General features: G+C 42.2%; 1 protein-coding gene and 1 pseudogene across 2 annotated transcripts; both read right to left on the minus strand.

The window, feature by feature from the left end:
* Positions 1-321: 321 nt before the first annotated feature.
* Positions 322-27346, minus strand: COQ2 (coenzyme Q2, polyprenyltransferase). 2 transcript variants are annotated; one of them, XM_070372621.1, is made up of 7 exons: positions 27052-27346; positions 14730-14896; positions 9809-9930; positions 8016-8101; positions 6030-6163; positions 1882-2070; positions 322-1000 (listed from the first exon to the last, which is right to left on the minus strand). In XM_070372621.1, exons 1-7 carry the CDS (start codon positions 27302-27304, stop codon positions 836-838), a joined length of 1116 nt encoding a protein of 371 aa, XP_070228722.1. In that variant the 5' UTR covers positions 27305-27346; the 3' UTR covers positions 322-835. The 2 variants fall into 2 exon arrangements, with proteins under 2 accessions (XP_070228722.1, XP_070228723.1); XM_070372622.1 differs by having other exon boundaries at positions 322-1020.
* LOC138988237 (recombining binding protein suppressor of hairless pseudogene) lies at positions 16214-23716 on the minus strand (annotated as a pseudogene).
* Positions 27347-27855: the final 509 nt, after the last annotated feature.

A 27855-nucleotide genomic window follows, 5' to 3' on the forward strand; every position in this document is an offset into this window, starting at 1 on the left:
CTAGACTTTTAGTTTGTACTTGGTGACTGGGAAGGTCCTGGAGGGTTCTGAGCAGAGCAATGCCATGATCTGATAGAGGACTTAAAAAAATGATTCTGGTTCCTGTGTTGAGAATATTCTGAAGGGGGCAAGGAAAGAAATAATTATTACACTTAACAAATATACCACTATCCTATAAATTACAATCGGCTGAGATAAAAAATAAACAGAGACTAAAATAGTCCCTGGTGACCGCCTGCCCATTCTAGTCCCCATGGCTGCACACAGAGGCTTTGCAAATAAACGTCAGGGGTGAAAATAACACCAGTATGTACAGGTAGAGTAGGTAAAAAAAAAATTTATTTAATTACTTAAATTCTCCTAAAATATAAAAACCAGAATCGTTTCCTGAATTATAGCTTTTGGCAGTAAGTAAAGGTCAATGCAAAGAACAGTAAGCCCCAACTTTCTATAACAGCTTTTATTTTTTCCCCTAAAAAGAGTCCACTTTCCTAGAGACATTCATTTAGATGAGACATATATGAGGTTTTATGGCTAAAGTGCTAAAAATCATATAATTCCTGTAACTCTAGATGAGGATTACACCAGGAAGAAAGCATTAATTTAAACACTCCAGGTCCTAAACTGCAAATCCTAAACAGGCCCTGGTTCCTGTGACAGTCTGACATGTACATACTTGAACTAAAATCTAGGCCAAAATGCTCTAAAACTTCATCCACTAGTCTGTAATTCAGTTACACACTATAAGACTTATTCAAATCTAATTATGTGGTAACAAGACCTGAAAGTATTTTGTAAAAGTTTGTTTTAAAAATCCCTAGATAAACGTAATCTGCTAATTTTCCATTCTATTTTCTATATTTTTCCTTGTTTTATCTGTCTCCTTTGCTTTGCACAAGTTCCCAAGGACAATCCCTAAAAAAATTATGAGTCCTATTGTTCGGTTGGAGGTGAACTTTTCCCAACAGTCCTCAGGTCTGTGGATGTCCAGAGTGTAAATCTAGGAGGAAAGAGCACATGCTGTGTGAGACCACAGCATCACAGATAAACATGTCACTATGAAGAAGATAACGTTGTAGAATTTTAAGCAATAGGAAGCCTTTAATGCACCTGAGACTATTTCCCAACTAGAAAACAATTGACCATATCTTTCAATGGATAGCCTCTAAGCTGTCCTAAAAAGCAGCACTTGACAGGTGGAGGAACACTTGGAGAGGCAACACATGCTATTTTTAGTTCTATTTAGAAAGTTCTACTTTATACTGATTGATCTAAGATCTGCTTCCCCCAGCTCCTACCCTCCCTTTTAGCTTTATCCTTTGGAGCAATGTTTCTCAACAGAAGAGCAAGTTACATTTGGGCAGGACAGCTCTCTACTGTGCAGGGCTGTCCAATGCATCAAGAGATGTTTAATGTACCTGGCCCTTACTCTGTCTACATCTTAGCATTTTGTATCTTATCTTGCCTTGATCTCAATGCCAGTGGGACGTGAACATGTGAGTGATTAGTTTGCTAACCATCGATAGATGCCCACATTTAAAAAACATGGTTGTGTTGATCAGTTTGCTTCCAGAGTAATTCAACTCAAGTCACAACCTTAAGACATTGCTCAAATTTTCCTAGACAGGCATCAGAAATAATTCCAAGAAAATCAGAAGGAAAAAAATATCTAGGTTTAGGTTTATACTGTTTCTCTAAAATAATACAGCTAGCTTTTTTATATGGCATACTGGGGCAGGGAAGGGACAGTCAAATCGGCATAAACCAAGCAACTGTTTTAGGAAGTGTCTTGCTTGGTAAAACACAGAGGGCATTTTGTTTAAATGATTTTTATAATTTATGCCAAGGAAAAAAGAGGGAAAGGAAAGAAAAAGACCAAACCTGGTGAGCGAGATGGGCTCCCACAGCAGCCAGGGCAGTGTAGTAGGGCATAGTCTGACCACTGTTCACTCCCACCAGGCTCAGTGCCCCCAGCATGGCCACACTGAAGCCACTGAGCCACTTCTTGGTGTCTTCACGGAACAGCAGTGCCGTGGACTTAAGCCCAATCAAAGCATCATCCTTCTTATCCTAACGTTGGAAAGCAGTAAGAAATTGATTTTACTGAGATTTTATTCACATACCACAAAGTTCACCATTTTGAAGTATGTAATTCAGTGCGTGTGTGTGTGCTCAGTCACTTCAACCATATCTGACTCTTGGCAACCCTATGGATTATAGCCCACTTGGCTCCCCTGTCCATGGGATTCTCCAGGAAAGAGTAATGAAGTGGGTTGCCATGTCCTCCTCCAAGGCATCTTCCTGACCCAGGGATCGAACCCACATCTCCTGCATTGGCAGGTGGGTTCTTTACCATTAGGGCCACCTGAGAAGCCTTGTGCAACCATCACTAATATTTGATTCCAGTAGGAACTGTGTTTTAAAGACCACGCAGGGACTCCCTAGTGGTCCAGTGGTAAAGAACTTGCCTTCCAACGCAGGGGATATGGGTTCAATCCCTGGTTGGAGAACTAAGATCCCACAGGCTGCAGGGCAACTGAGACCATGTACTGCAATAAGAGAGCCTACAAGCCTCAGCTAGAGAAGCCCACGTGCCATAACAAAGACCCAGCATAACGAAAAAAATAAAAACATAAAACCATGTGGATATACCGTAAGCTGTGAAACATGACAGTAACTCAGAAACACAGTTGATCAAAAATGCATGTGCAGGCCAAGTCGAAGTTAAATGTTACTGCAAAAATGATCTTCCAGGTCTATTTCTATGTATCACTGTACTTTTACAATCCTATACTGACTTTTACTAAATTAGAAATCAAACTCAAGTCTAATTCTTCACATAGCTCTTCTTTACTTCAGCGTTCTCAAACTTCATTTCCTGTATATTTCAATCTTGCTAAAATCAAACATGTAGAAAAATGATCACTTGCTACCTAACCACATCCATTCAGATTTCACTTCCAGCTCAGTTTATTCCTTGCTTCTCCCGTCAAACCCTTCCTGTTTAAGTAGAGCTAGGTCTTGATGATACACTCACACGTGGCAGACTGGTCTCCTCTAGCAACTTTATTTGTAAGCATTTCTATTTATTGTTGTAATCACGGTCATGTGACATTAGAGACTGCATGCAAAGTGGGCATGGTGGGAATGTACCTCAACATAATCAAGGTCATATAAGACAAATCCACAGCAAACATACTCTATGGTGAAAATCTGAAAGCTGTCCTTCCAGGATCAGAAACCAGATGAGGATATCCATTCCTGCCACTTTTATTCAACATAGTACTGGAATTCCTCGCTAGAGCAATTGAGCAAGAAAAAGAAAGAAAAGACCCCCAAATTGGAAAGGAAGAAGTAAAACAATCACCAGCTGCAGATGACGTGGTTTCATATATAGAAAACCCTAAAGACGCTGCCAAAAAACTACTAGAAATTATAAACGTGTACAGCAAAGCTGTAGGGGACCAATTTTATATACAAAAATTTGTTGTGTTTCTATACACTGAGTTTGCAGAAAGAGAAATTAAGAAAATAATCTCATTTACAGTCACAACAACAAAATACCTAGGAATAAATTTAACCATGGAGGTAAAAGACCTGTAGTCTGAAAATATGAGATATTGTTTAAAGAAATGGAGACACAAAGAAATGGAAAAATATTCCATGCTCATGGATTCAAAGAATTAAAATTACTAAAATATTCATACTTCCTAAAGCAATCTACAGTCAATCCAACCTCTATCAAAATACCAACAATTTTCTTCAAAGAAACAGAACAAAAAAATCCTAAAATTTGTATGGGACTACAAAAGACCCTAAAAAGCCAAAGCAATCTTGAGAAAAAAGAACAAAGCTGGAGGTATCATATATCCTGATTTCAAATTATACTACAAAGCTATCATAGTCAAAATCGCATGGTATTGGCAGAAAAACAGACACATATAGATCACTGGAAACAGAACTGAGAGCCCAGAAATAAGCTCACCTGTACATGGACACAGAGAAGGCAATGGCACCCCGCTCCAGTACTTTTGCCTGGAAAATCCCATGGACGGAGGAGCCTGGTGGGCTGCAGTCCATGGGGTCGCTAGAGTCAGACACGACTGAGCAACTTCACTTTCACTCTTCACTTTCATGCACTGGAGAAGGAAATGGCAACCCACTCCAGTGTTCTTGCCTGGAGAATCCCAGGGACGGGGGAGCCTGGAAGGCTGCCGCCTGTGGGGTTGCACAGAGTTGGACACGACTGAAGCGACTTAGCAGCAGCAGCAGTACATGGACAATTAATTTACAACAAAGGAGCAAAGAACACAAAATGGAAAAAACTTTCTTTAATAAATGGTGTTGGGAAAAGGAATGAAACTAGAGCACTATCTTACATCATATATAAAAATGAACTTAAAATGGATTAAAGATTTGAATGTAAGACCTGAAGCCATAAAACTCATAGAAGAAAACATAGGCAGTACACTCTGACTGATGTCAGTCTTAGTAATATCTTTTTTTGTGTGTGTGTGTGTGTGTAATAAAGTTTTATTAAAGTATAAAGGAGATAGAGAAAGCTTCTAACATAGGCATCAGAAGGGGGCAGAAAGAGTATCCACTTGCTAGTGTTAACAATGAGGTTATATAATCCAAAAAATGTCCGGAGGTTGTAATGTCATCAGACATCAGAATGTCATCAGACCTACTCCCATAATTTACATTTTAAGATAACACTGTCCTCAGGCAAGATACATCCTTGTAAAGACCAGGTCTACTCCCATAATTAACATTTTAAGATAACAGAAGGTTTAATCCAAAGACTGTCCTTAGGCAGGATACATTATTGTTATATTATCCTAAGGAATATATCTTCTCAGGTAAGCAAAACAAAAGCAGAAATAAATGAATAAGGCTACATCAAACTAAAAAGCTTCTGCACAGCAAAGGAAACCATCAACAAAGTGAAAGGACAAACTACCAAATGGGAGAAGATATCTGCAAATCATATATCCGGTAAGGTTAATGTTCAAAATATATAAAGTACTCAACAACAACAACAAAAACCCAGTTAATAAGTGGGCAAAGGGTCTGAACAGACATTGCCCTGAAGAATTTTTCTAAAGAACACATACAGATGGCCAATAGGCATATGAAAAGATGTTCAGCAGGATTAATCAATAGGGAAATGCAAACCAAAACCACAAAGAGATACCACCTGAGGCTTGTTAGAATAGCTATCAGAAAGACATGAAATAGCAAGTGTTGACAAGGTGAGGGAGAAAGAGGAGCCTTGTGCACTGCTGGTGGGCATATGAATAGGTGCAGTCACTGTGGAAAAACAGAGTGGAGATGTCTCAAAAAGTTAAGAACACAACTACTGTATGATCCAACTGTTCCACTTCTGGGTATCTACTAAAGAAAACAAAAGCACTAATTCAAGAAGATACATATGTACCCCAGTGTTTATCACAGCATTATATACAAGCTAAGATATGGAAGCAACCTAAGTGCCCATCAACAGATGAATTGACAAAAGACATGTTATATACATACAATGGAATACTATTTAGCCATAAAAAGATAAAATCTTGCCATTTGCAACAACATAGATGGATCTTGAGGGTATTATGCTAGATAAAATACTATATTAAATAAAAAGTCAGACAGAAAAAGACAAATACCATACAATTTCACTCACATGTGGAATATTAAAAAAATAAACGAACAAACAAAACTAAAACACATAGATATAGAGAACAGATTAGTGGTTACCAGAGGGGAAGGGGCTGTGGGCAGGGCAAAATGGATAAGGGGAGTCAACAGTATGCAGATGGGTAGAAACTAAATTTTCGGTGGTCAAAATACAAAGTGTATATAGAAGTCAAAATACAATGCTGTACAAATGACACACATAATGTTATAAACCAATTACCTCAATTTTTTTTAAAAAAGCCTAAAGAAAAACCTTTCAATTTGCTTAAAGTTATTAAAAAAAAAAAAAACCAACAGTTAAACCAAAGTTACAAAAAAGGATATTGCTTTACCTGATGGGCATAGGTAGTATCGTATATCAGAGTCCACATAATTCCAGAAAAATAGAGAGGAAGGCAAACAGATGGATCACAGGAGCCCTTGACAGCAGACCATCCAAGCAACGCTCCCCAATTAAATGTCAACCCTGCAATCAGTGAAACAGAAAGAGAAGACAAGTCTAAATGTACTTTAGAATCCCACAGGGGAGGCAGCAGGCGTCTGCATGTATTGAGCGCCTCCATGAATCCCACAGGGGAGGTAGCAGGCGTCTGCATGTACTGAGCGCCTCCATGGACAAGGCTCTGTGTGTGCTGCTGTCTTGTGTTTCTTTCTTAAAATCTCCCAAGTGTCTGTCGTGGTTATTAGCAACACTTTAGAAAACAGGAAAACAGAGCCAGAAAGGGTAATTAAAAATTACATTGCTAACAGAGAGAATCAGAGAAGGCAATGGCACCCCACTCCAGTACTCTTGCCTGGAAAATCCCATGGACAGAGGAGCCTGGTAGGCTGCACTCCATGGGGTCGCTAAGAGTCGGACACGACTGAGCGACTTCCCTTTCACTTTTCACTTTCATGCACTGGAGAAGGAAATGGCAACCCACTCCAGTGTTCTTGTCTGGAGAATCCCAGGGACGAGGGAGCCTCGTGGGCTGCCGTCTGTGGGGCTGCACGGAGTCGGACACGACTGAAGCGACTTAGCAGCAGCAGCAACAGAGAAAATAATATCCCACGATAAACAGGGGGGTTCGTGGGAAGAACATGTGTCCTATGTAGTGTGACGCCTGGCACAAGCAATAAATAGTGATGCCTTAGGGCTTGCACTCAGACCTGTCTGAGTCAAACTCCTGTGTCCTTTCCTTTATTGCTGTATTTCCCCTTCAAGTTACAGAAGCAAAGGGTACAGACAGAAACACTGGTTCCTCACCCCCTCCCTAAGGGCTATAAACAAACATCCTCATGGCGACAACTCCTAAGTATCTCTGTGTCAGCCTAATCATGTGTCTCAGCTTCAGATCAGATCCTGAGCTGCCTGCTAGACATCTCCCACCTGCAAGTCGCTCAGGCACGCTGACACGCATGCTCTGTGGGACCACAGACGAGAGGCACTTCATCAGCTGAGGAAGAAGGATTCCAAGTGGAAACAGGCAACGTTGGAGGGGAAAAAAAAAAGGGTATCTGAGAAAAGAAGTCTAGGACTCACTGAGTCTGAGGTACCTGAGGGACTTGCTCCTTCAAGACGGTGAATGTGTTTCAGTCATTTTTATTTTTCTAGCACTCGGTATGATTCCTGACACAAAGTAAAAGTTAGGGTTTCAATAAATACTTAAAAGTAAATATACTAGCTTTCTTAATACACTTCAAGATTATTCTAGGAATAGAATAGAAAAGTCTAGGAACAGTTATTTTTGCAAGAGATTTTGACTTACGTACCTATCTTCCTCTTTCTACCAACTGACGTGCCAAGTACTATGTTAGATGCGGCACCATCCATATATAAAGAATACTTTATCTTCCAGGCGTTTACAGTTTATTAGCGGGGACAGAGGGCAGACTCTCAGCACCTTCCTGTTGAACTGCTGCTGTTGGAATGAGTAAGTGCCACGTGAGAGTTCTACGAGAGAGACTGGCTGAGTCTAAGGAGGCTTCACAGACAGGGAGGAAGCGCTCACAAACTGTGACCCTTCTTCTCAGTACACTGCATCTTCAGGACGGGTAGGCCGAGGTGGCTAATTGTTTTCTTCATGACATACCCAGATTTTTCAGACCATTTCAGGAAACAATGATAATGACCTTTGCAATCGTCCAAGACTTTTTAGCCAAAAAAGCAGCTAATTGCCCTCTTTTAAAATATGAAAATTTATTCCTGGTTTGGAAAATTTCACAACTGACCTGACATTTTATCTCTGTCACATTACACACACATGTGTATGTATTATATATAAAAGCACAGCTTGAGGGTATTGAAGGAGATACTTATGTAGTTATTTCAAGCTCACCCAAGGCTAACTGAGGCCAGTATGTAATTCGTTTCATTAGCGGGTAGGTGGCGACAAGAAGTAGGGATGCTGCTCCAAGAGCTATACTGAAATCAAGAAAAAAAAAAAGATTAGTGTCACCATCCCTTAAAAATCACTAAAAGATAACAATAGTAACACTAATTAGGAAATGATTTATCTTAAATTATACCTTTTTATTTGGTAAAATTTTCTTCCTAGACCTTGATTCCTGAACTTTAATTAGTATAAAGGATGATTAGAAAATACCTAAAGTGCTATACACAGGGACCTCAGCTCAGTGCTCTGTGATGACCTAGAGGGGTGCAGTGGGGGGTGAGAGGGAGGTTCGAGAGAGGGTATATACGTATACTTATGGCTGATTCCCATTTATGGCAGAAACTAACACAACACTGTAATGCAATTATCCTCCAATCAAAAATAACTTAAAATACCTTCAGTGTTATAACCACCAAACAAAATAAGAATAGCCAACACGTATATTGCTTTCATGTATTAGACTTCCCTGGTGGCTCAGATGGTAAAGCGTCTGCCTACAATGCGGGAGACCCAGGTTCAATCCTTGAGTTGGGAAGATTCTCTGGAGAAGGAAATGGCACCCTACTCCAGTACTTTTGCCTGGAAAATCCCATGGACGGAGGAGCGTGGTAGGCTACAGTCCATGGGGTCACAAAGAGCTGGACACGACTACTACTCTAACTGCTCTACATATGTTAAGTTGTAATAATCTTTGCTACAACCCTAAGAGATGGGCAGTTTTATCTTACTTGGTTGATTGGTTGTTTTTTTTTTTTTGGCAGAGGGAAAAACTAAAGCAAAAAGAGAAAGCAATTTGCCACGTGTCCTAACAGCTAGTCAGCAGGGCTGGACTCAGGCCTAGGGCGTCTGGTCCGAGTATCCAACACGATATTCCCCATATGCTACTGCCTGTCTAGATTTCGCTTTAAAACATCGAGGCAGCAGGTAAACTGAGATGTCCTAACAGAGAATGGGAGTCCAAATACCTTTCCCTGTATGCAGGACAAGGCATTATTTCTCTGGAAGATAAGGTCACAAAGCACCTAGGAAAGGAGGACAACATCAAATGTTCTCAGGATGCTCACAGCTCACCTGGCATTACCCCTCTAGGAATAACCTTTCAAAGTGTTATCACTCGACTGATAAGATACCACTAGACATCAGGATAAGACATGCAGTAAGTCTAGTCTCCATATGCTTATTCTCTGAGCTCCTCCTCTTTTCTGTCTTATTGAAGCACTATGTAGTCAGCAGCTGTCTGATACACAGAAGTTTAATTCTGTCTGTGTTTAAGAGGTTCACAAATGACTCCTTTGTTCTTCTGTCACTGATTAGGAATACGACTCTGGGAAAGACCTTTTTTTGCAAAGTGAGTACAATCAATCCTGCCTCTCCTGCCCCTACTGCTTCAGAGACACTACGTGGATAGGAAAGATTACACAAATGGGTTTATACACACACTCCCGTGCATGCACCTAGAAAACCTAGGAAAGTGCCTTGAGTCCTTCAGGGAACACACAGTGCAAGTGCTGGAGGTGGTGTGGGACACACGAAATTGCTGATCTCATCATTCCTTCAGCCGAAAGCATTCCTGACTTTATACAGTATGTGGTGATTTACTCAGATTGTTAACTTTACAGATGCTTGATTAGGTAATAAACAATTTTGTGATTCAGGTACTTCAGTTCTATCTTATATCTACTTCTGTACCAAACGAGAGATTTTATGCATGATTATGAAAAACACATTTACTGTACCTGTAGTAATTCAGACACAGAAGAACGCCCAGGGCCAAGGTCAGCTGTCCCCCAAGAAAAACAAAGGACCGAAAAGTTGAAATGTCTCCAGCAGCTATTGGGCGACTTGCTGTTCTTGTAACCTTAACACATAAAACAGATCCCTTAGTGTCGAGAAATAGCTCAATTATTTACTTAAACATTGACTCAAGAGACTGGCCCATAGTACCCACTAAGACAGACACATGAATAAAAAGTGAGCACTGGAAGTACTGCCGAGAATCAAAGTTCCTATTTAAACCCGCTTTGAAAAGAACTAAAAAGTCCCACCATTCACTCCTCTTTCTGTCGCCCATCCCCATCTACAAGCAAAACAAAGCCACTGCCCGATCTAACTATTTAGCTACCCAGCTTAGCAAGTACATGCTCAATTTCCACAGAACAGTGAGGGACAAAAATAACGGGACTGTCAGGAAGGGAAGCTGCAGAGCATGTCAGATAAGGGTGCTATCACGTGAGTACGGGAAGCACTGCAACAGATGTCAGATACGAGGAAAGAAGACAGATTATCTGAGTCTGAAAGTGGGAATGGGACTTCCATGGTGGTCCAGAGGCTAAGCCTTCAAATTCCCACTGCAGAGAGCCCGGGTTTGAAACCTTGTGATTATTCTAAACTCAAGCACAAATAAACAACACAACCAAAATCTTCAGCACTGCTGGAAGTTGAGAACTCAGGATCTGGTATCAGAGAGCCCAGCATTTGAATCCAATTCCATCACTTATTGGCTCTGTGAATTCTGGCAAATTACTTGACCTCCCTAGGTTTAGGTTACTTACTTACTAAAGGAAAAAGAGCAAGAGAGGGAGAGGTAATAATAGCACCTACTTCACAGTGCAGTGTCTGATGCCATAAATATTAACTATAATTAGTATATTTTTGTATGACTTATATCAAGGGTTTAGCAAACTATGGCCTGTGAGCCAAATTCAGCCTTCTGTGAAGGCTGAAGAATTGATGCTTTTGAACTGTGGTGTTGGAGAAGACTCTTGAGAGTCCCTTGGACTGCAAGGAGATCCAACCAGTCCATTCTAAAGGAGATCAGCCCTGGGATTTCTTTGGAACCAATGATGCTAAAGCTGAAACTCCAGTACTTTGGCCACCTCATGTGAAGAGTTGACTCATTGGAAAGACTCTGATGCTGGGAGGGATTGGGGGCAGGAGGAGAAGGGGACGACAGAGGATGAGGTGGCTGGATGGCATCACTGACTCGATGGACGTGAGTCTGAGTGAACTCCGGGAGTTGGTGATGGACAGGGAGGCCTGGCGTGCTGCGATTCATGGGGTAGCAAAGAGTCGGACAAGACTGAGCGACTGATCTGATCTGATCTGATGAGCTAAGAATGGCTTTTACTTTTTTTGGTGATTGAAAGTAAATCAGAGAAAGAGTATTGTGCCACATGCAAGCAGGCTGAAATTCAAATTTCAGTGTCCACAAATAAAATTTTATTGAATCAGTGAAACGCCCATTTTCTTACATACTGTATGTGTCTGCTTTCATGCTGCAACAGAATGCAGTAGTTACAACAAAGACTACACGGCCCACAAAGCTAAAATATTTACTATCTGGCCCTTTATAGAAAAATTGTGCTGACCAGATTTACAGCATGCCTCACTGTGTAATGAAATAGTTTGTCAGAAACTGTAATGATTCATCTTGGTTAGTGCCAGAACCGAACATTTTATCCTTGATTTGGTTCTTGTAGTTTCAAGTGGAAATAATATTTATGTTCTTTTATTTGACTTAGGATATTATGCTTATTCCTGCCAGTATTTGAGTGTTACAGTATGCTACTTAATCTAAGAGTTATATACACATCGCACTGTTGAATCCTTATAACAACTGTTTTTAGCCACTTGAAGGTTCTTGCCACTTCTAGGTTTTGGGAAACTGAGACAGAGAGGCTCAGGAACTTCCCAAGGTCACAGACATGAAGGCGGCACAGTCAGTCCAGTCCCACCAAGCACGGTACTAATCAGAAGATTACACTGCCCCTTCAGTACGAGGGAAACTGCCTGGCTAAACATGAGAGCTGAAAATAAAGCACCCATCAAAAGACTAAAAATGATGTAACATGATAATAAAAACAGATTCTATGTGGTTTTTATGAAACTAGAATGCTCACAGCTGACAAAACCAAATCATTAACACCTGTGCACTGAGATTTTTGGACATAATGTTTATCACATGACTAGCAGACTACATACCTTATGAACAAAACACATTTAGTCCAGATAACCTGACAGCAATTCACTTATCATTTAATGTATCAGCAATTTACTTAGTCATCTACTATATTAACCAAATGGAGAAGGAAATGGCAACCCACTGCAGTATTTATTCTTGACTGGAGAACTCCACAGACAGAGGAGCCTGGCGAGCTATAGTCTACGGGGTTGCAAAGGGTTGGACACGACTGAGCAACTAACATACACGCATATGTATGTGTGTATGAAGGTTTAAGCAAAACCTTCAGCCATAAACATATACTTAAGGATATACAGCCTTTAAGAAACTGTGAGGTAAGCATTACAATTTGACCAAGCTTTTCAACTCACTCCCTCAAAGAGATGCTCATAACATTTTAAAATTCATGTTAGCAAAACCACAGCTATAAAACACTCACTTAAGTGGTCTGCTGTATGTCAACACTGACTCTGGATTCTTCTAATCAGTGCAAAGTGGCATGGGGGAGATGTAAGATATCTAATCAGTTCCCTTTTATCTAGGGAGAAAAAAAATTCACTTAAGAGAAAACTAAAATGGCTCTATTTTGTTAATTTTAGAAGCAGAAACAGTTGGTCGGTTTGATTATGTTATTCTAAAGTATGTTATTTTTCAATTAAATTTTTAATTAAACTTTTTTTGAAGATAATTTGTGGATTACTAGGCAATTAAAAAAAATGTCTGTATTTTAAGAAATATAGAAACCCTATGTATCCATTATCCAGTTTCCTCCAAGGGGAACATTCTGTAAAACTTTACAATATCACAATCAGGAAACTGACACCAAGCTGCTCTAAATGTGTTCAATAATTATTCTGAAGGGATATACACTAGAAGCCTCGTTCACATGGTTACACAGAATGAAAAATCGACCAGGAAGTGCAACCTCCCAAATTAAGAAAGTGTGCATCGCTTGGCATGAATCAAGGCATCCTAACTGGGTCAGCGAGACACAGAGATGCCTTTACTGTGCATCACGTGACTCTCTGCCACTGTCCTACCCTCCAGCCACACATACAAACCCACAGTTGCAGCCATCGAGCATCACAGACTTTAGCTCACAGCCTGCCTCTGGATCTGCTACTCCCTCTACCTAGGCTGACCTTCACCTTCCAGCCCAGCCTTTATTTTTGGCATCTTATTCTGTCATAGTTTGAAGGTCACCTTACCCTATCTGAAAAAGTTCTCTCTAACCCCGTCCATGATGCTAAGGTAAGGTAGGCGGTCTTCAGTAAGTTTCTTTATGGACACTATCTCTTGATAGCTAATAGTACTAAACTGAAGTCAGCAATGTTATCTTTCATCGATGCAATCCCAGAATCCATCACTGTGTCTCATTCACAGTAGGTATTTGATAAATGTTTTTGTATTAAAAACTAATGTGAACTAAAAATCTAGATAGCATATTAAACCTAGATAGCATATTAAAAAGCAGAGACATTACTTTGCCAACAAAGGTCCGTCTAGTCAAGGCTATGGTTTTTCCAGTAGTCATGTATGGATGTGAGAGTTGGACTACAAAGAAAGCTGAGTGCCAAAGAATTGATGCTTTTGAACCGCTGTTGGAGAAGACTCTTGAGAGTCCCTTGGACTGCAAGGAGATCCAAGCAGTCCATTCTAAAGGAGATCAGTCCTGGGTGTTCACTGGAAGGACTGATGCTAAAGCTGAAACTCCAGTACTTTGGCCACTTCATGCAAAGAGTTGACTCATTGGAAAAGACTCTGATGCTGGGAGGGATTGGGGGCAGGAGAAGGGGACAACAGAGGATGAGATGGCTGGATGGCATCACCAACTCGATGGACATAAGTTTGAGTTAACTCCGGGAGTTGGTGATGAACAGGGAGGCCTGGCGTGCTGCAATTCATGGGGTCGCAAATAGTCGGACACGACTGAGCGACTAAACTGAACTGAACTAAGAATCATCATAGGTGTGCTTTACTTAAGGAAAACTCAGACTTATAGGAAAGGCAAACCCCGGAAGATTATTCACTTTATGTGTTATATGATTATTTACTTCACATAATTCATCCTGGATTTCTTACAAATTGAATATTTACTTGATCTTTTACTCAAGCATTTAATGAGCTTGTACTTGTTATAGTATGGCTGCTGGAATAAAGGGAAAACAAAATGGACCTTTCCCTTGGGAGAAGAAATATAATGTATCAAGTTTTAAATGAAGTTTTCTCTGGGGGCTTGGGGAGGGGGGATAAGGAAGACTGGCATTTTCTATCCTTTCTATTCTTTATATTGAGTGTTTCAGACTAAGCATGTATTGTTTTTTCTAAGGAGAAAAAAAAGATGAAATTATGTTTTGCAAATGCTAGTAGGGCCGCCTTGGTTCATTTAAATTAAGGTTTGATTTACACAGAAATAGTTATGGTCCCAAAAGTTCTCAAAGGAAGGGCTGACAGTTCTTTCAGACACCCATGGGTTCCGGATGGAATTTTCACTTTCACTTCCAATATCCTTACTCTGGCCTTCCAAGTTTGAATTCATGTTGTAAAAAGGAAGTGCACACGGCCCCCACAGCTGCTCCTGGGTTAAGAAAGGCAGCTCTCTGCACTTTACAACACCAGCTATTCAGAGGATACCAGCACTTGCTATTTCAGCGAGGACATTGAGGAGCCCCTGCGCCTTTCTGGGATGAATCTACCTTTTTATCATAGTCCCGGTCCCACATGTCGTTAATAGTACAGCCGGCTCCACGCATCAGAACAGCTCCAGTGCCAAACAGGGATAACATGTACCAGTCTGGGAGACAACCTGGGTCTGCTGCCAGACCAATGCTCCAAGTACACGGCAGATACAGCAGCCAGGTTCCTGAGCAAAAATAAAGAGAAAAAAAAAGGGTACATATTCAAGTTAGTTAACTGCTTTCATTTGCTTGAACACTGCAGCCAAAAGAAGCAAGGAACACGAAGTCAAAACCACATGACAAAACTGGGAAAATAAACTTGAAACTCAGGTCACAGACGACTATTCTCCCTAATAGGTAGGGTTCCCAGAAACTGCAGAGACATCAACAGCCCAACTGAAAAAAATGGACAAAAAACGTAACGGAAAATGCAAATGGCTTTTATACCAATGAAAAGATACTCAACCTGATAAACACACATCAAAATTACATTGAGATAATATTTTTCACCTATCAGGTTGACAAAAGCCAAAGTCTGACATACTCTGGGGATTTGGATACTCATGTATTTCTGATGAGGTTTGGAGGACAAACTGAGAATTTTTTCCTATATATGTGTGTGTATGTGTGTACATATAGGCACGTGCATACACATATTAAACAAATATATACATTTGAATGTATATTCATAAACTATGCCAGGAAGGACACATTAGAAACTGATACCAACAGTCGCTTTCAGGGAAGAGAACTGGTACGGAAATAGGAGTGGAAGACTTAGTTTTCACTTTACATACACCCTTGTACCTTTTGAATCATGTCATATGCATTATTATATGCATGTATTACCTGCTCCAAAAAGTGAATAAAACTTTATTTACTGTTGTTAATACAATATAATAAAATGACTTGGGGAGAGAGGGATTAACCTACTTTTTTTCAATAAAATATTTTGCTAGAACAATACATGCACAAATGTGAGTAATTCTGGTACTCAGCTCCTAAACTAGATGCTGCTGCTGCTAAGTCGCTTCAGTTGTGTCCGACTCTGTGCCAGCCCATGGGGCTACCCCGTCCCTGGGATTCTCCAGGCAAGAATACTGGAGTGGGTTGCCATTTCCTTCTCTAATGCATGAAAGTGAAAAGTGAGAGTGAAGACGCTCAGTCGTATCCGACTCTTCGAGACCTCATGGACTGCAGCCTACCAGGCTCCTCCATCCACGGGATTTTCCAGGCAAGAGTACTGGAGTGGGGTGCCATTGCCTTCTCTGCCTAAACTAGATGAAATTAAGCTAATTCTTTAGAAGGACTGATGCTAAAGCTGAAAATTCAGTACTTTGGCCACCTCACGCGAAGAGTTGACTCATTGGAAAAGACTCTGATGCTGGGAGGGATTGGGGGCAGGAGGAGAAGGGGACGACAGAAGATGAGATGGCTGGATGGCATTACCGACTCGACGGATGTGAGTTTGAGTGAACTCCGGGAGTTGGTGATGGACAGGGAGGCCTGGCGTGCTGCAATTCATGGGGTCTCGAAGAGTCGGACATGACTGAGTGACTGAACTGAACGGAACTGAAGCTTTCCTTTCCTATTGAGAAATATAATACAAACCGTCCCACCCCCACCTCAATCCCTCAAACGTGTCCCTCTGGCATGAGGATTAATTTAGGCTGATTACCTTTAAGAAACAGAAGACCGAGGAAGTTTTCTTGTTATAGAATAGTGCTATTATCAGATAACTGCAAAAAATATGGGCTAGGTGTGCTGTGGGGAACTTGGTAGGACCTGGAGACCAGAGATAACTGTTTATTAAACATTTGCTTTTCTATCTCCAGTGAATTATCTTCCTCCCCACCCCTTTGAGGTTCCAAACCACTACCTGCAATATCCTGCCATGTCTTTAGCTGAAGATGGTATTTAAGATGAGGATATTTTGACCATTTTGGTGAGTTGCTCAGTCTTCTTGGGTCTCTCTCCAGCATTCATACAATTAAACTTTTGTTTGATTATCTCCTATTAATGTGTCTCATGTCAACTTAATTCTTAGACTTAGAAGGGTGGAGGATAATGTCTTCCTCCTCAAAAAGTGAAATAGGACATTTGGCTAAAGAAATCAGATACTGCACGAAAATGGTCAGATGACAAAGTCCTTAGGATCATGTTTAAGCCTCATTAAATTTAAGCTTTATTCATCTGCAAATATTTATAAAGCGCATGCTTTGTTCCAGAGATGTTCCAGGAATTGGGAATACAATGGTGACTAAGAAGAGAGATGGTTTCTCCCTTCATACAGCTTGTAAATCAGAAGGGAGAAACCCAGTTAAGCAAATAATAACAATAAAATAGACCAATTCAACAACAGGGCAAGTACAGGATCCTAACAAAGGCATAAGACAGTGCCACCCAAGTTAACTGGGGACGACGGAGCAGGGAAAAATCAGGAAAGCTTTTCCAAAAGGGGTATAAACACACACTGCAGAAAAGGCAAGGCAGATCAGATCAGATCAGTCACTCAGTCATGTCCGACTCTTTGCGACCCCACGAATCGCAGCACACCAGGCCTCCCTGTTCATCACCAACTCCCGGAGTTCACTGAGACTCAAAGGCAAGGCAAGGAGAGGCTAAGACACAGGAAGGAGCAGTCTACAGCTGAATTTAGGTTGTCCTGGGGAGACTCACATTCAGTGTGTCCCATCTCAAACAGTAACAACAATACCGTTCAGTAAACGTTTGTGCAGTGTCAGGCAGTGCTCCTGACGCTCTCTCCATACAGACTCATTTAATCGTCAAAGACACCCTTATAAAGCAGGCACCGTTATTACTCCCATTTTACAGATGAGGAAACAGATGCACAGAGAGGTTAAGTAATACACAGTGGGTTTCAGAACTTCCTTTTCCCTGCACTGACCAGTAGAGTTCAGAGGAACAGGAGTGGCTAGCTGAACCTGTTCTGATAGAAAAGAAAGGCCACTACTTCACAGGCATTTTCCTGATGCAATAAGAACTGAAGGTTTTACTTAAAAAAGAATTCTAAAGACAAAGATGTGTAACCACCTATAGCATTTTATGTTGGTGTCAAGATTTCCTTGGCTGTAAGATTGTGTTATAGGTTCCGCATGCACTGATGGGAAGCTGTAGGGTACTCCTACAGATGAGGAAGCTTTCTGTAATGAAGGTTCTAGTGTCTGCTCCTAGCAAGTGATACCAGACACTCAAGTATATTAAATTTGAACGTTCAGTCTTTCTTATCTACAAAAGAGGCGAAAGAACATCTATCTTAGAGTTGTTACGACAATGCTAATAACAGTGATAATGAAAAACAATTACAAATTCAGTGTTACCTGCGACAGGTGCTGTCATATACTACTTTTGATTCTCACAATAAACATATGCAGTAGGCTATTATATTTACTTAACAAACACAGAAACTGAAGCACTGAGAAAGTAATTTGCCCAAGGCCACGCAGACAAACCTAGCCAAACCTGAAAGTGAAAGAGTTAGTCACTCAGTCGGGTCTGACTCTCTGTGACTCCATGGACTGCAGCCCACCAGGCTCCTCTGTCCATGAAAATTCTCCAGGCAAGAATATCGGAGTGGGTTGCCATTCCCTTCTCCAGGGGAATATTTCCGACCCAGGGATTGAACCCAGGTCTCCTGCACTGCAAGCAGATTCCTAACCTCCTGAGCCCCTGCTGCTGCCGCTGCTGCTAAGTCACTTCAGTCGTGTCCGACTCTGTGTGACCCCATAGATGGCAGCCCACCAGGCTCCCCCGTCCCTGGGATTCTCCAGGCAAGAACACTGGAGTGGGTTGCCATTTCCTTCTCCAATGCATGAAAGTGAAAAGTGAAAAGTGACAGTGAAGTTGCTCAGTCGTGTCTGACTCTTCTCGACCCCATGGACTGTAGCCCTCCAGGCTCCTCCGCCCATGGGATTTTCCAGGCAAGAGTACTGGAGTGGGTTGCCATTGCCTTCTAGGCAGCATATTAAAAAGCAGAGACAACACTTTGCTGACATAGGTCCGTAGAGTCAAAGCTATGGTTTTTCCAGTAGTCATTTACAGGTGTGAGAGTTGGACCATTAAGAAGGTGAGCATTGAAGAACTGAAGCTTTGAAACTGTGATGTTGGAGAAGACTCTTGAGAGTCTCTTGGACTGCAAGGATATCAAACCAGTAAATCTTAAAGGAAATCAACCCTGAATATTCATTGGAAGGGCTGATGCTGAAGCTGAAGCTCCAGTGCTTTGGCTACCTGATGTGAAGAGCTGACTCACTGGAAAAGACTCTGATGCTGGGAAAGATGAAAGGCAAAAGGAGAAGGCGGCGGCAGAGGATGAGATGGTTAGACAGCATCACAAACTCAATGGACATGAATTTGAGAAAACTCTGGCAGATAGTGAAGGACAAGGGAGCCTGATGAGCTGCAGTCCATGGGGTCACAAACAGTCCAACACAACTTAGTGACCGAACAACAACACAGACAAACACGGCAGAAGTCAACAAAACACGGCAGAAGTCAACGTGGCCGGAAGTCAAATCCAGGCAGTTTGCCCCTAGACTATCACTCTAAATCTCTACATAAATCTATCTAAATCTCTACATCTCTAGCTAAATCTCTACATAACCATGAATTCTTTTTCTTTTGCCTTCCTGATACTCAGCAACATGTTTTTGTCTTCCCTATGACACTTTTGCGACTGATTATCAACATGATATTTTCATTCTGTTCTCTCCCATGAAGAAAGAAAGTGAGAATACAAATAGGTGTTAGAAAGATATATTCATTACATAAAAAGTAAAAACTCTCTGTACAACAATGTGAATTTACTCAGTCCCATTGAAGTGTACAGTTAAATATGGATAAAATAGTATGATTTATGTTATGAGACTTTTACCACAATAAAATTTTTTTTAAAAAAGAAAAAGTAAAAACTCTCTGGGAAATTATAAATAAATTGAGCAAGCATTCTGAAAGGTGATGAGTGGATCAGGAGCTTGTATAAACTGAGTCTAAGATTCATGTACTAATAGATACACATATTAGTAGATAATAATATGTAGTATTAGTAGATAATAATAGATACATGTACTAATAGATAATAATAGATAATCTTCAAGACAACACCAACAGCCATAAATGCAGTAAAACCAGTTATACCACCAATTTAGTGGAAAGAGCACCACCTGCTGAAACTTCCTAAAATAATGTAGTCTGTGACATGGTTGTAGGAAGTTGTAATCCTTTCTGAAAAACAGTGAAACCCACTTTTTAACAATAGCAAACTTCAGCAAATTAAAACATCACACATAGGGGCTTCCCTGGTGGCTCAGTGGTAAAGAATCCACCTACTAATGTAGGAGATATGAGTTCGATCCCTAATCCAGGAAGATCTCACATGCCACAGAGCAACTAAGCCTGTGCGCCACAGCTATCGACCCTGTGCTCTAGAGCCCGAGAACCCCCACTACTGAGCCCATGTGCCACAACTGCTGAAGCCCGTGGGCCCAGAGCCTGTGCTCTGCAACAAGAGAAGCCACCACAGTGAGAAGCCAATGCACCACAGCTGGAGAGTAGCCCCTGCTCGCTGCAACTAGAGAAAAACCCATGCAGCAACCAAGACCCAGCACCGTCAAAAATAAATAAATAAAATTATAAAACCATACACATAATACCCACAAAAGAAGAATTTAAGCAAAGAAAAATCATATCTGGAATTCTGATACTGTCAATAAATTATTCCTGGCATACAGTAGGGGCTCAAAAGAATGCTTGCTGGATGAATTCTAATAGTACTGAGACTGCCCAGGTGGGGCTAGTGGTAAAGAACCTGCCTGCCAGTGCAGGAGACATAAGAGACCTGGGTTCAACCCCAGGGTCAGGAAGATCCCCTGCAGGAGGGCATGGCAACCCACTCCAGTATTTTTTTTTTTTTTCCAAGTTCAAAATAAAATGTTTAACTTACACATAATACAAGTTATGTACAACCTGAACAAATGTTGACTGAGTAGATACATTTCTGCACAGGAAAAGGGGAGGGAACACTGTAAAAACCAACATGTTCCATGCCATTAACTCATTAATGACTAAATGGCCACATTTAATTTCAGGTAAATGTTAGAACCTCTTAGATTACCACTATAAATACATTAAAAAAAAAAGCAACACAGAGAAATAACTATCAATGGTATTTGAGAATAGAGACTAAGTACATTGAATGTATTGCAGGCAAGGCAGAGGCATTTTTTTTTTTTAAAGCTTTTGCACAGACTTCATATAATCTTAAAAGAAACATGAATACAGGCCTTTACAAGATTTGACTTGCTGAAATCAAAACACCTTCCATTCAAAAAAAGTCATAAGACTTTAGCTTTTAAAAAAATAATAAAATAAAAAGAACAGTTCCAGCTTTGGACCAGAAAAGACCTGGAAGAGTATGGTAATTAGATTAAACAAGCATGGTCAGGCTTGGAACCTGAATGTACTTAAGAGCAAAAGCTCAAAGTGGGTGGGGAGGAGAACAACCTATTTGGTAACAAAGGTGTATTATATATGTGATATAAAAAAGGTATGGTGAAAATGTACCTTTTACTAAAGCTTATACAAGTTCCTTGGTCCATAAAAACCATGTTAGATTTTTGTCTTCTAGTTTGATTAACATTTTTTTTTTGAGGACTTCCCTGGTGGCTCAGACAGTAAAGTGTCTGTCTGCAATGCGGGAGACCCGGGTTCGATCCCTGGGTCGGGAAGATCCCCTGGAGAAGGAAATGACAATCCACTCTAGTACTATTGCCTGGAAAATCCCATGGACAGAGGAGCGTGGTAGGCTACAGTCCATGGGGTCGCAAAGAGTCAGACATGACTGAGTGACTTCACTTTGATTAACTTTTACTCCAGCCACATCTCTATTTCTCGCCCATTTAAACAAAATCAAACAAAAACCAACCAAACAAAAATAACAGCTGAAAAAAATCGATTTCCAGAAGTTTGTATATTTAGATGTTTTTTTGTTTTGTTTTACTGTGGCTTCTGCACTTCAAATCAGCACTTGCAGGTAATGGGGTTTTTGAATAGTATAACCCGGTATGCAAAGTTTTCCCAAAAAACCACAAAAGAGTGTTCATTTTTTTCTTTTTTTTGTCAACATTTTGCCGCACTCAAGTCAGTGTAAGTCCTAGCAAAAAGATGGTAGTTAGGACACAACTGTTGCTGTAGATGATGTGACACTGGTTGAATTTGTGCTGACGTTTGTGTAACTTCCCTCGCTCTTGTGTTTGATCCACTGGGGGGCACTTGGCTTGAGTTGGCTCGAAGGATTGCTCCCGCTGCACTGCAGTGTGGCCGTGGCCCTGGTCCTGGGGTACAGGTGAAGGTAAGGCTGGTGGAATAAATGATTCCATCATTACGGACCAAAGTTACTGGAACCTGGACTGGCTGCCGGACCCATCTCCAGCCTTCTCGGAATGCAGAAATGTCTGGGACAACACAGAGCATACTCTCTCCACATCTACATAGTTTCAGCTTCTACATCCCCAAACCACACTCGTAAATTTGGAGTGAAATTCTGTCCTGTAAGTTCAAGCATTGCTAGTCCCCACCGCCATTCAACTGAAGACTTTCTACGACAGGCACAGGTGTGACTGGGGCAAGGACAGGGCCCATCCCCTCATAAAATGTATACTCTGCCTTATCTGTACTAATGATTGTCCAGGAAGCTCCATCATTTATCATCTCTTTATTTCGTTCTTTTGGGCATGGAGTGGCCTGAAACTGGATTATTCTTTCTTGAGAAAGGCACAAGTACATTCTTTCTGTATCCTTAAGGTAAAACGCACATTTGTGGAGCTGTGACACAGGATCATCGGCATCCAGTAACGTGGTCTGCTTATCAACCTTCCTAATTATCAATCTTGGGAGTGCCATGCCAGTAACTGAACACACAAGTTTGACTGTTTGTCCATAATGGATGTATCCATCGCGGACTGTGAATTCTTCTCCTTCTGATTCATCATCATCCAAGAGATGAATGTAAAATGCTCCCCACTGCTGAGAACTGGCATGGAAATTACCACCTTCTACATGCAAGTATCTGGTGCTAACTGTCTGGGATCGGAGTCTATTAAACAGAGCCACTTTTATTCCTGAGGCAATGCAGAGGTCAGCATTTTTCAGTGACGGCTTCTTTTTGGAAGGTTTGGAGATGACTTTTATCCGCTTGCTTAGGAACACACCAATGTCATCACTGTTGCCATAGAACATCTTTACAGACAGCATGAAGTGCTTTCTCTTGTCTGAATCAGATATATACAATGTTTTGGCTGTGCAATAGTTCTTTTCTTCCAAGTTCAGTTGCTGCATTTCTTGGTCACTATTTCCTATTCCAATAAAAGCACATGGTTGAGATTCCTGTTCTGAACAACCATCGCGTTCCATTTGTTCTTTTTTTTTTGTTCCATCCACTGCCCATAAGATACACACAAGGAGGAGGGCAAAAAAACCTTTTTTCATTTCCATATGACTTCTGTGCAACTTTTGCATGAAGAATAAGCACTGTTTGATCCCCTCGTTCTTTTAAATAATTTCACATAGCTTCCCTAGTAAGTCGTTTAGGTGGAAGCCGCTCACCAGATTTTCCTGTCACAACAGGCGCCATCTTCCACCTCACTCCAGTATTCTTGCCTGGAGAATCCCATGGACAGAGGAGCCTGGTGGGCTACAGTCTACAGGTTCGAAAAAAGGCAGACACGACTGAAGCGACTTAGCACACAGCACAGTACTGAGACTGTTAATAGGTTGTCTGAAAAGTCCTACAGTCATCTTATGTAGAACCAAAGCAAGCAGGCAGGTATCCTCCTAACATCAGATCAGATCAGATCAGATCAGTCGATCAGTTGTGCGACCCCATGAATTGCAGCACGCCAGGCCTCCCTGTCCAATACCAACTCCCGGAGTTCACTGAGATTCACGTCCATCGGATCAGTGATGTCATCCAGCCATCTCATCCTCTGTCGTCCCCTTCTCCTCTTGCCCCCAATCCCTCCCAGCATCAGAGTCTTTTCCATACTTAATACTATTTACCCAATCTTCTCCAATTCCAATTTCTCAAGTAATGGCTAACACTCTCGTGCATGTATTATGTCAAGCACTGTTCTAAGGACTTGACACTTACTAACAAATTCTCATGACAACTTTACAAAGTCAGTATTCTTAGTATCCTCATTTTACAGATGAGACATGAAGGCCCAGATGGGTAAAGTAACTTACCAGAGGTCCCTCAAGTGAGCAGAGTGAAGATTCAAAGAAGTCTGGCTCTACAGTTTTACTCATATATAAACTCTTTACAGTCTCTTATTATGTGGTTGAGCCTCTAAGGGAGAAGCCAGAGATTTATGGAAATGGGACTTAGAGCAGTTGCTGATATTAGATGCCCATAAGCCTACACTACATACGGCTCTGTGACACATATCACAACAATAGAATAACAATGATTAGGCTTCAGGTTAGAATTAGGCTTAAAATTTTATGCCTATCCACTTCAATCTGGCCCCAAAATGCCATGGGTCGTGATGACAAGACTGTGCCTACCATTTAATTGACTTTTTCACTTTAACTGCTGATAGTTATAAATTCTTAGTGCTCTGATCTCAAATTGGTAATGCATAAATTTAGAATACCAAAAACAAGGCCTAATTTGGGGGTCTTAGCTGAGCAAAGGTGGAGGGACTATATCTAGGCATTTGAATGTATTTACCATCCACTGCTTAAAAAAAAAGAAAAAGTTGGCTTAAAGCTCAACATTCAGAAAACTAAGATCATGGCATCTGGTCCCATCACTTCATGGAAAATAGATGGGGAAACAGTGGAAACAGTGGCTGACTTTATTTTTCTGGGCTCCAAGATTACTGCAGATGGTGACTGCAGCCATGAAATTAAAAGATGCTTACTCCCTGGAAGGAAAGTTATGACCAACCTAGATAGCATATTCAAAAGCAGAGACATTACTTTGCTAATAAAGGTCCGTCTAGTCAAGGCTATGGTTTTTCCAGTAGTCATGTATGGATGTGAAAGTTGGACTGTGAAGAAGGCTGAGCGCCGAAGAATTGATGCTTTTGAACTGTGGTGTTGGAGAAGACTCTTGAGAGTCCCTTGGACTGCAAGGAGATCCAACCAGTCCATCCTAAAGGAGATCAGTCCTGGGTGTCCATTGGAAGGGCTGATGTTGAAGCTGAAACTCCAATACTTTGGCCACCGGATATGAAGAGCTGACTCACTGGAAAAGACCCTGATGCTGGGAAAGATTGAGGGCAGGAGGAGAAGGGGACGACAGAGGATGAGATGGTTGGATGGCATCACTGACTCAGTGGACATGGGTTTGGGTGGATTGTAGGAGTTGCTGATGGACAGGGAGGCCTGGCGTGCTGCGGTTCATGGGGTCGCAAGGAGTCGGATACAACTGAGCGACTGAACTGAACCATTCACTGCAATGGTACATGCCGTAAGCCAGATTACCTGGAGTTCAGCCTCCACCCCACCCTCCCCTCTGTCCATTCTTATTCTGTCCAGCTCTTATTCAGCCTTGATGCCCACTATTTTCTATGCTCAACTGGGGTTCCAGACGAGCTTATATCCTTAGTGTACCAACACTCTAACTCTACCCTTGAGTCTTTGCAAAAATAATTCCCCCACCAATGAGGAACTCTTTCCTCCTCTGCAAAATCTACCTGTCCTTTGAGGCAGGGGTCCCCAATCTCTGGGATCTAATGCCTGATGACCTGAGGTGAAGCTGATGTCATAATAATAGAAATAAAGTGCACAATAAGTTCAATGCACTTGAGAAGTGAAGTGAAAGTCGCTCAGTTGTGTCTACCTCTTTGCGACCCCATAGACTAAATAGTCCATGGAACTCTCCAGGCCAGAATACTGGAGTGGGTAGCCCTTCCCTTCTCCAGGGGATCTTCCCAATCCAGGGATCAAACCCAGGTCCCCACACTGCAGCTGTATTCTTTACCAGCTGAGCCACCAGAGAAGCCCAAAATGCACTTGAATCATCCCAAAACCATGTCACTCCCCTACAACCCCCAACATTGGGAAAAATTGTCTTTCTTGAAACCAGCCCCTGATGCCAAAAGTGTTGGGGACCACTGCATTGAGGTACTTTCTTCTCAACTTTTTCCAGCAATGAACACTCACAATAATTACTCTTTTCCTGCTGTACTTACTATCTGTATCACTTATATTTGATCCCATACTTTCCCAACTCACCTAATCCTTTGTTTCTTTTTTTTTAACCAGACTGGGAGTTCTCTGAAAGGACAAAGTTGCCACAGCTCTTTCTATCCCTAAGGCTAGGCGATGCAGTAGGACTTCAATCTTTCAATATTAACTGCCACGGTCTTCTAGACACTAGAAATAAAAGTCCCATATAAGTGGAGTTTATGCTGTATTGGAAAAGTGTATCAACCAATAAATGCATAAGGCTAGCGGCGAAGGTAATGAAGAAAAATGAGAGGTAAAGAGAGAGAGACTGCAGTGAAAGGTGAATACGTTACACAGAAAAGTCAAGGAAATCCTCCCTTAGCAGGCGACCATGAGCTGATTAGTCCACATGTGCAATGCCTGCTGCATTCGAATGAATTAAATCTTTGTGCTACGAACAGTGCAGGGCAAAGAGCTAAGAAACCCAGCATCATCCGGTCTGGCTCTCCAGAGAGCCTTGGTTTCCTCTGCATTTGCTTTGGGGGCCTTGCAGCATTATGGGAAAGATGAAACATAATGAATGTGGAAATGCTTGCACACTGTGCTACTGCTAAGTTGCTTCAGTCGTATCCAACTCTGCGTGACCCCATAGACGGCAGCCCACCAGGCTCCCCCGTCCTTGGGATTCTCCAGGCAAGAACACTGGAGTGGGTTGCCATTTCCTTCTCCAATGCATGAAAGGGAAAAGTGAAAGTGAAGTCGCTCAGTCGTGTCCGACTCTTCGCTACCCCATGGACTGCAGCCTACCAGGCTCCTCCGTCCATGGGATTTTCCAGGCAACAGTACTAGAGTGGGGTGCCATCGCCTTCTCCGCTTGCACACTGTAAATCTGCGCAAATGCAGATATGCGGGCACGGAATTTCTGCTCGATTCATAACTTACGAACACGGTCTGTGGGATGAGCGGAGTTCCTGCCCCGCTCAGATGCTCAGGATTCAGGGAGGGGGTGACAGCCGGCCGGGAACTTTGGAGATCGCCCTGTTCGGGTTTCTCGAGGGTAACGAGCACCTGGAGGCCAAGCCGCGGTTTCGGGATTCATTTCCATGACGCCCGCAGCCCCCGGACTGCCGCGTCCGTACGCACTCACCTATGGGCTTATCCAACCGCATGAGACGCAGGTAGGGCTGCAGAGGGCGGGGCGCCGAGTTTACGACCGCGGCTGCCGACAGGCTCAGCGGACGCCAGCGCGGCCCCTGCCCGGGCGAGGGCTGCCAGTTCGCCGCGTGGAGCCCGCGGGCCGCGTGCACCAGGGCCAGGGAGCGGCCGCGCGTGCCCCACAGCCATGCCTGAGTCTCTGCCCGCAGGCCCCGCACGAGTCCCGCGCCGCACGCACCCAGCATGGCGCTCGGGAGAGCCCGGACCCACAGGGGCCTGACGTCATTCCCGAGCGTCAGGTCAGCGGCAGGCTGCGCGGTGACGTCAGCGGGATGACCGTCCGCGCCAGTCCGGCCCCATGGTCCAGAGGCCTGATCCTTTCGAGTAACGTGAAAAGTGTCGCGGTCACCTAGCGCTGTGAAGGAGTTCCTCAGAGAAGGGAATTCCTGGTATCAAAATACGTAGCAGTTATTATAGGGAAAAGTAAAATAAAGCCACCTGAGAAAAACCTACTGAAGCCCAATACTGGTTTGCAGTAGAAACTGTTTCCTTTTTAAAGCTAAAAGGTCACCAAGAATGTAAACTAAAGCCATATTCAGGGTTAAGGACGTTCATTGCGCAAATGAAAACCTTAAATTTGATAGTCAATTCAGAGTTCGTATAACCCAGAGGCAGCGAGTGTGTGGGGTCCTGTGAGCTTGCAGCTGGGACATCTGGTCTGAGCACTTCATTCTTGTCAACTCCTGGGTGGCCTTGTGTGCCAGGCCCCTTGACAGGCACTTTACATGTATTATCC

The sequence above is a fragment of the Bos mutus genome, chromosome 6 (genome assembly GCF_027580195.1).
Source record: "Bos mutus isolate GX-2022 chromosome 6, NWIPB_WYAK_1.1, whole genome shotgun sequence".
NCBI classification, from domain to species: domain Eukaryota; kingdom Metazoa; phylum Chordata; class Mammalia; order Artiodactyla; family Bovidae; genus Bos; species Bos mutus.

Coding starts and splice junctions, on each gene's coding strand:
- COQ2 (XM_070372621.1), bottom strand. CDS start 27,304: ATGCTGGGTGCGTGCGGCGCGGGACTCGTGCGGGGCCTGCGGGCAGAG. Junction 14,897..27,051: donor GCGGTTGGATAAGCCCATAG/GTGAGTGCGTAC, acceptor ATTTTTGCTCAG/GAACCTGGCTGCTGTATCTG. Junction 9,931..14,729: donor ACCGGGACTATGATAAAAAG/GTAGATTCATCC, acceptor TTATGTGTTAAG/GTTACAAGAACAGCAAGTCG.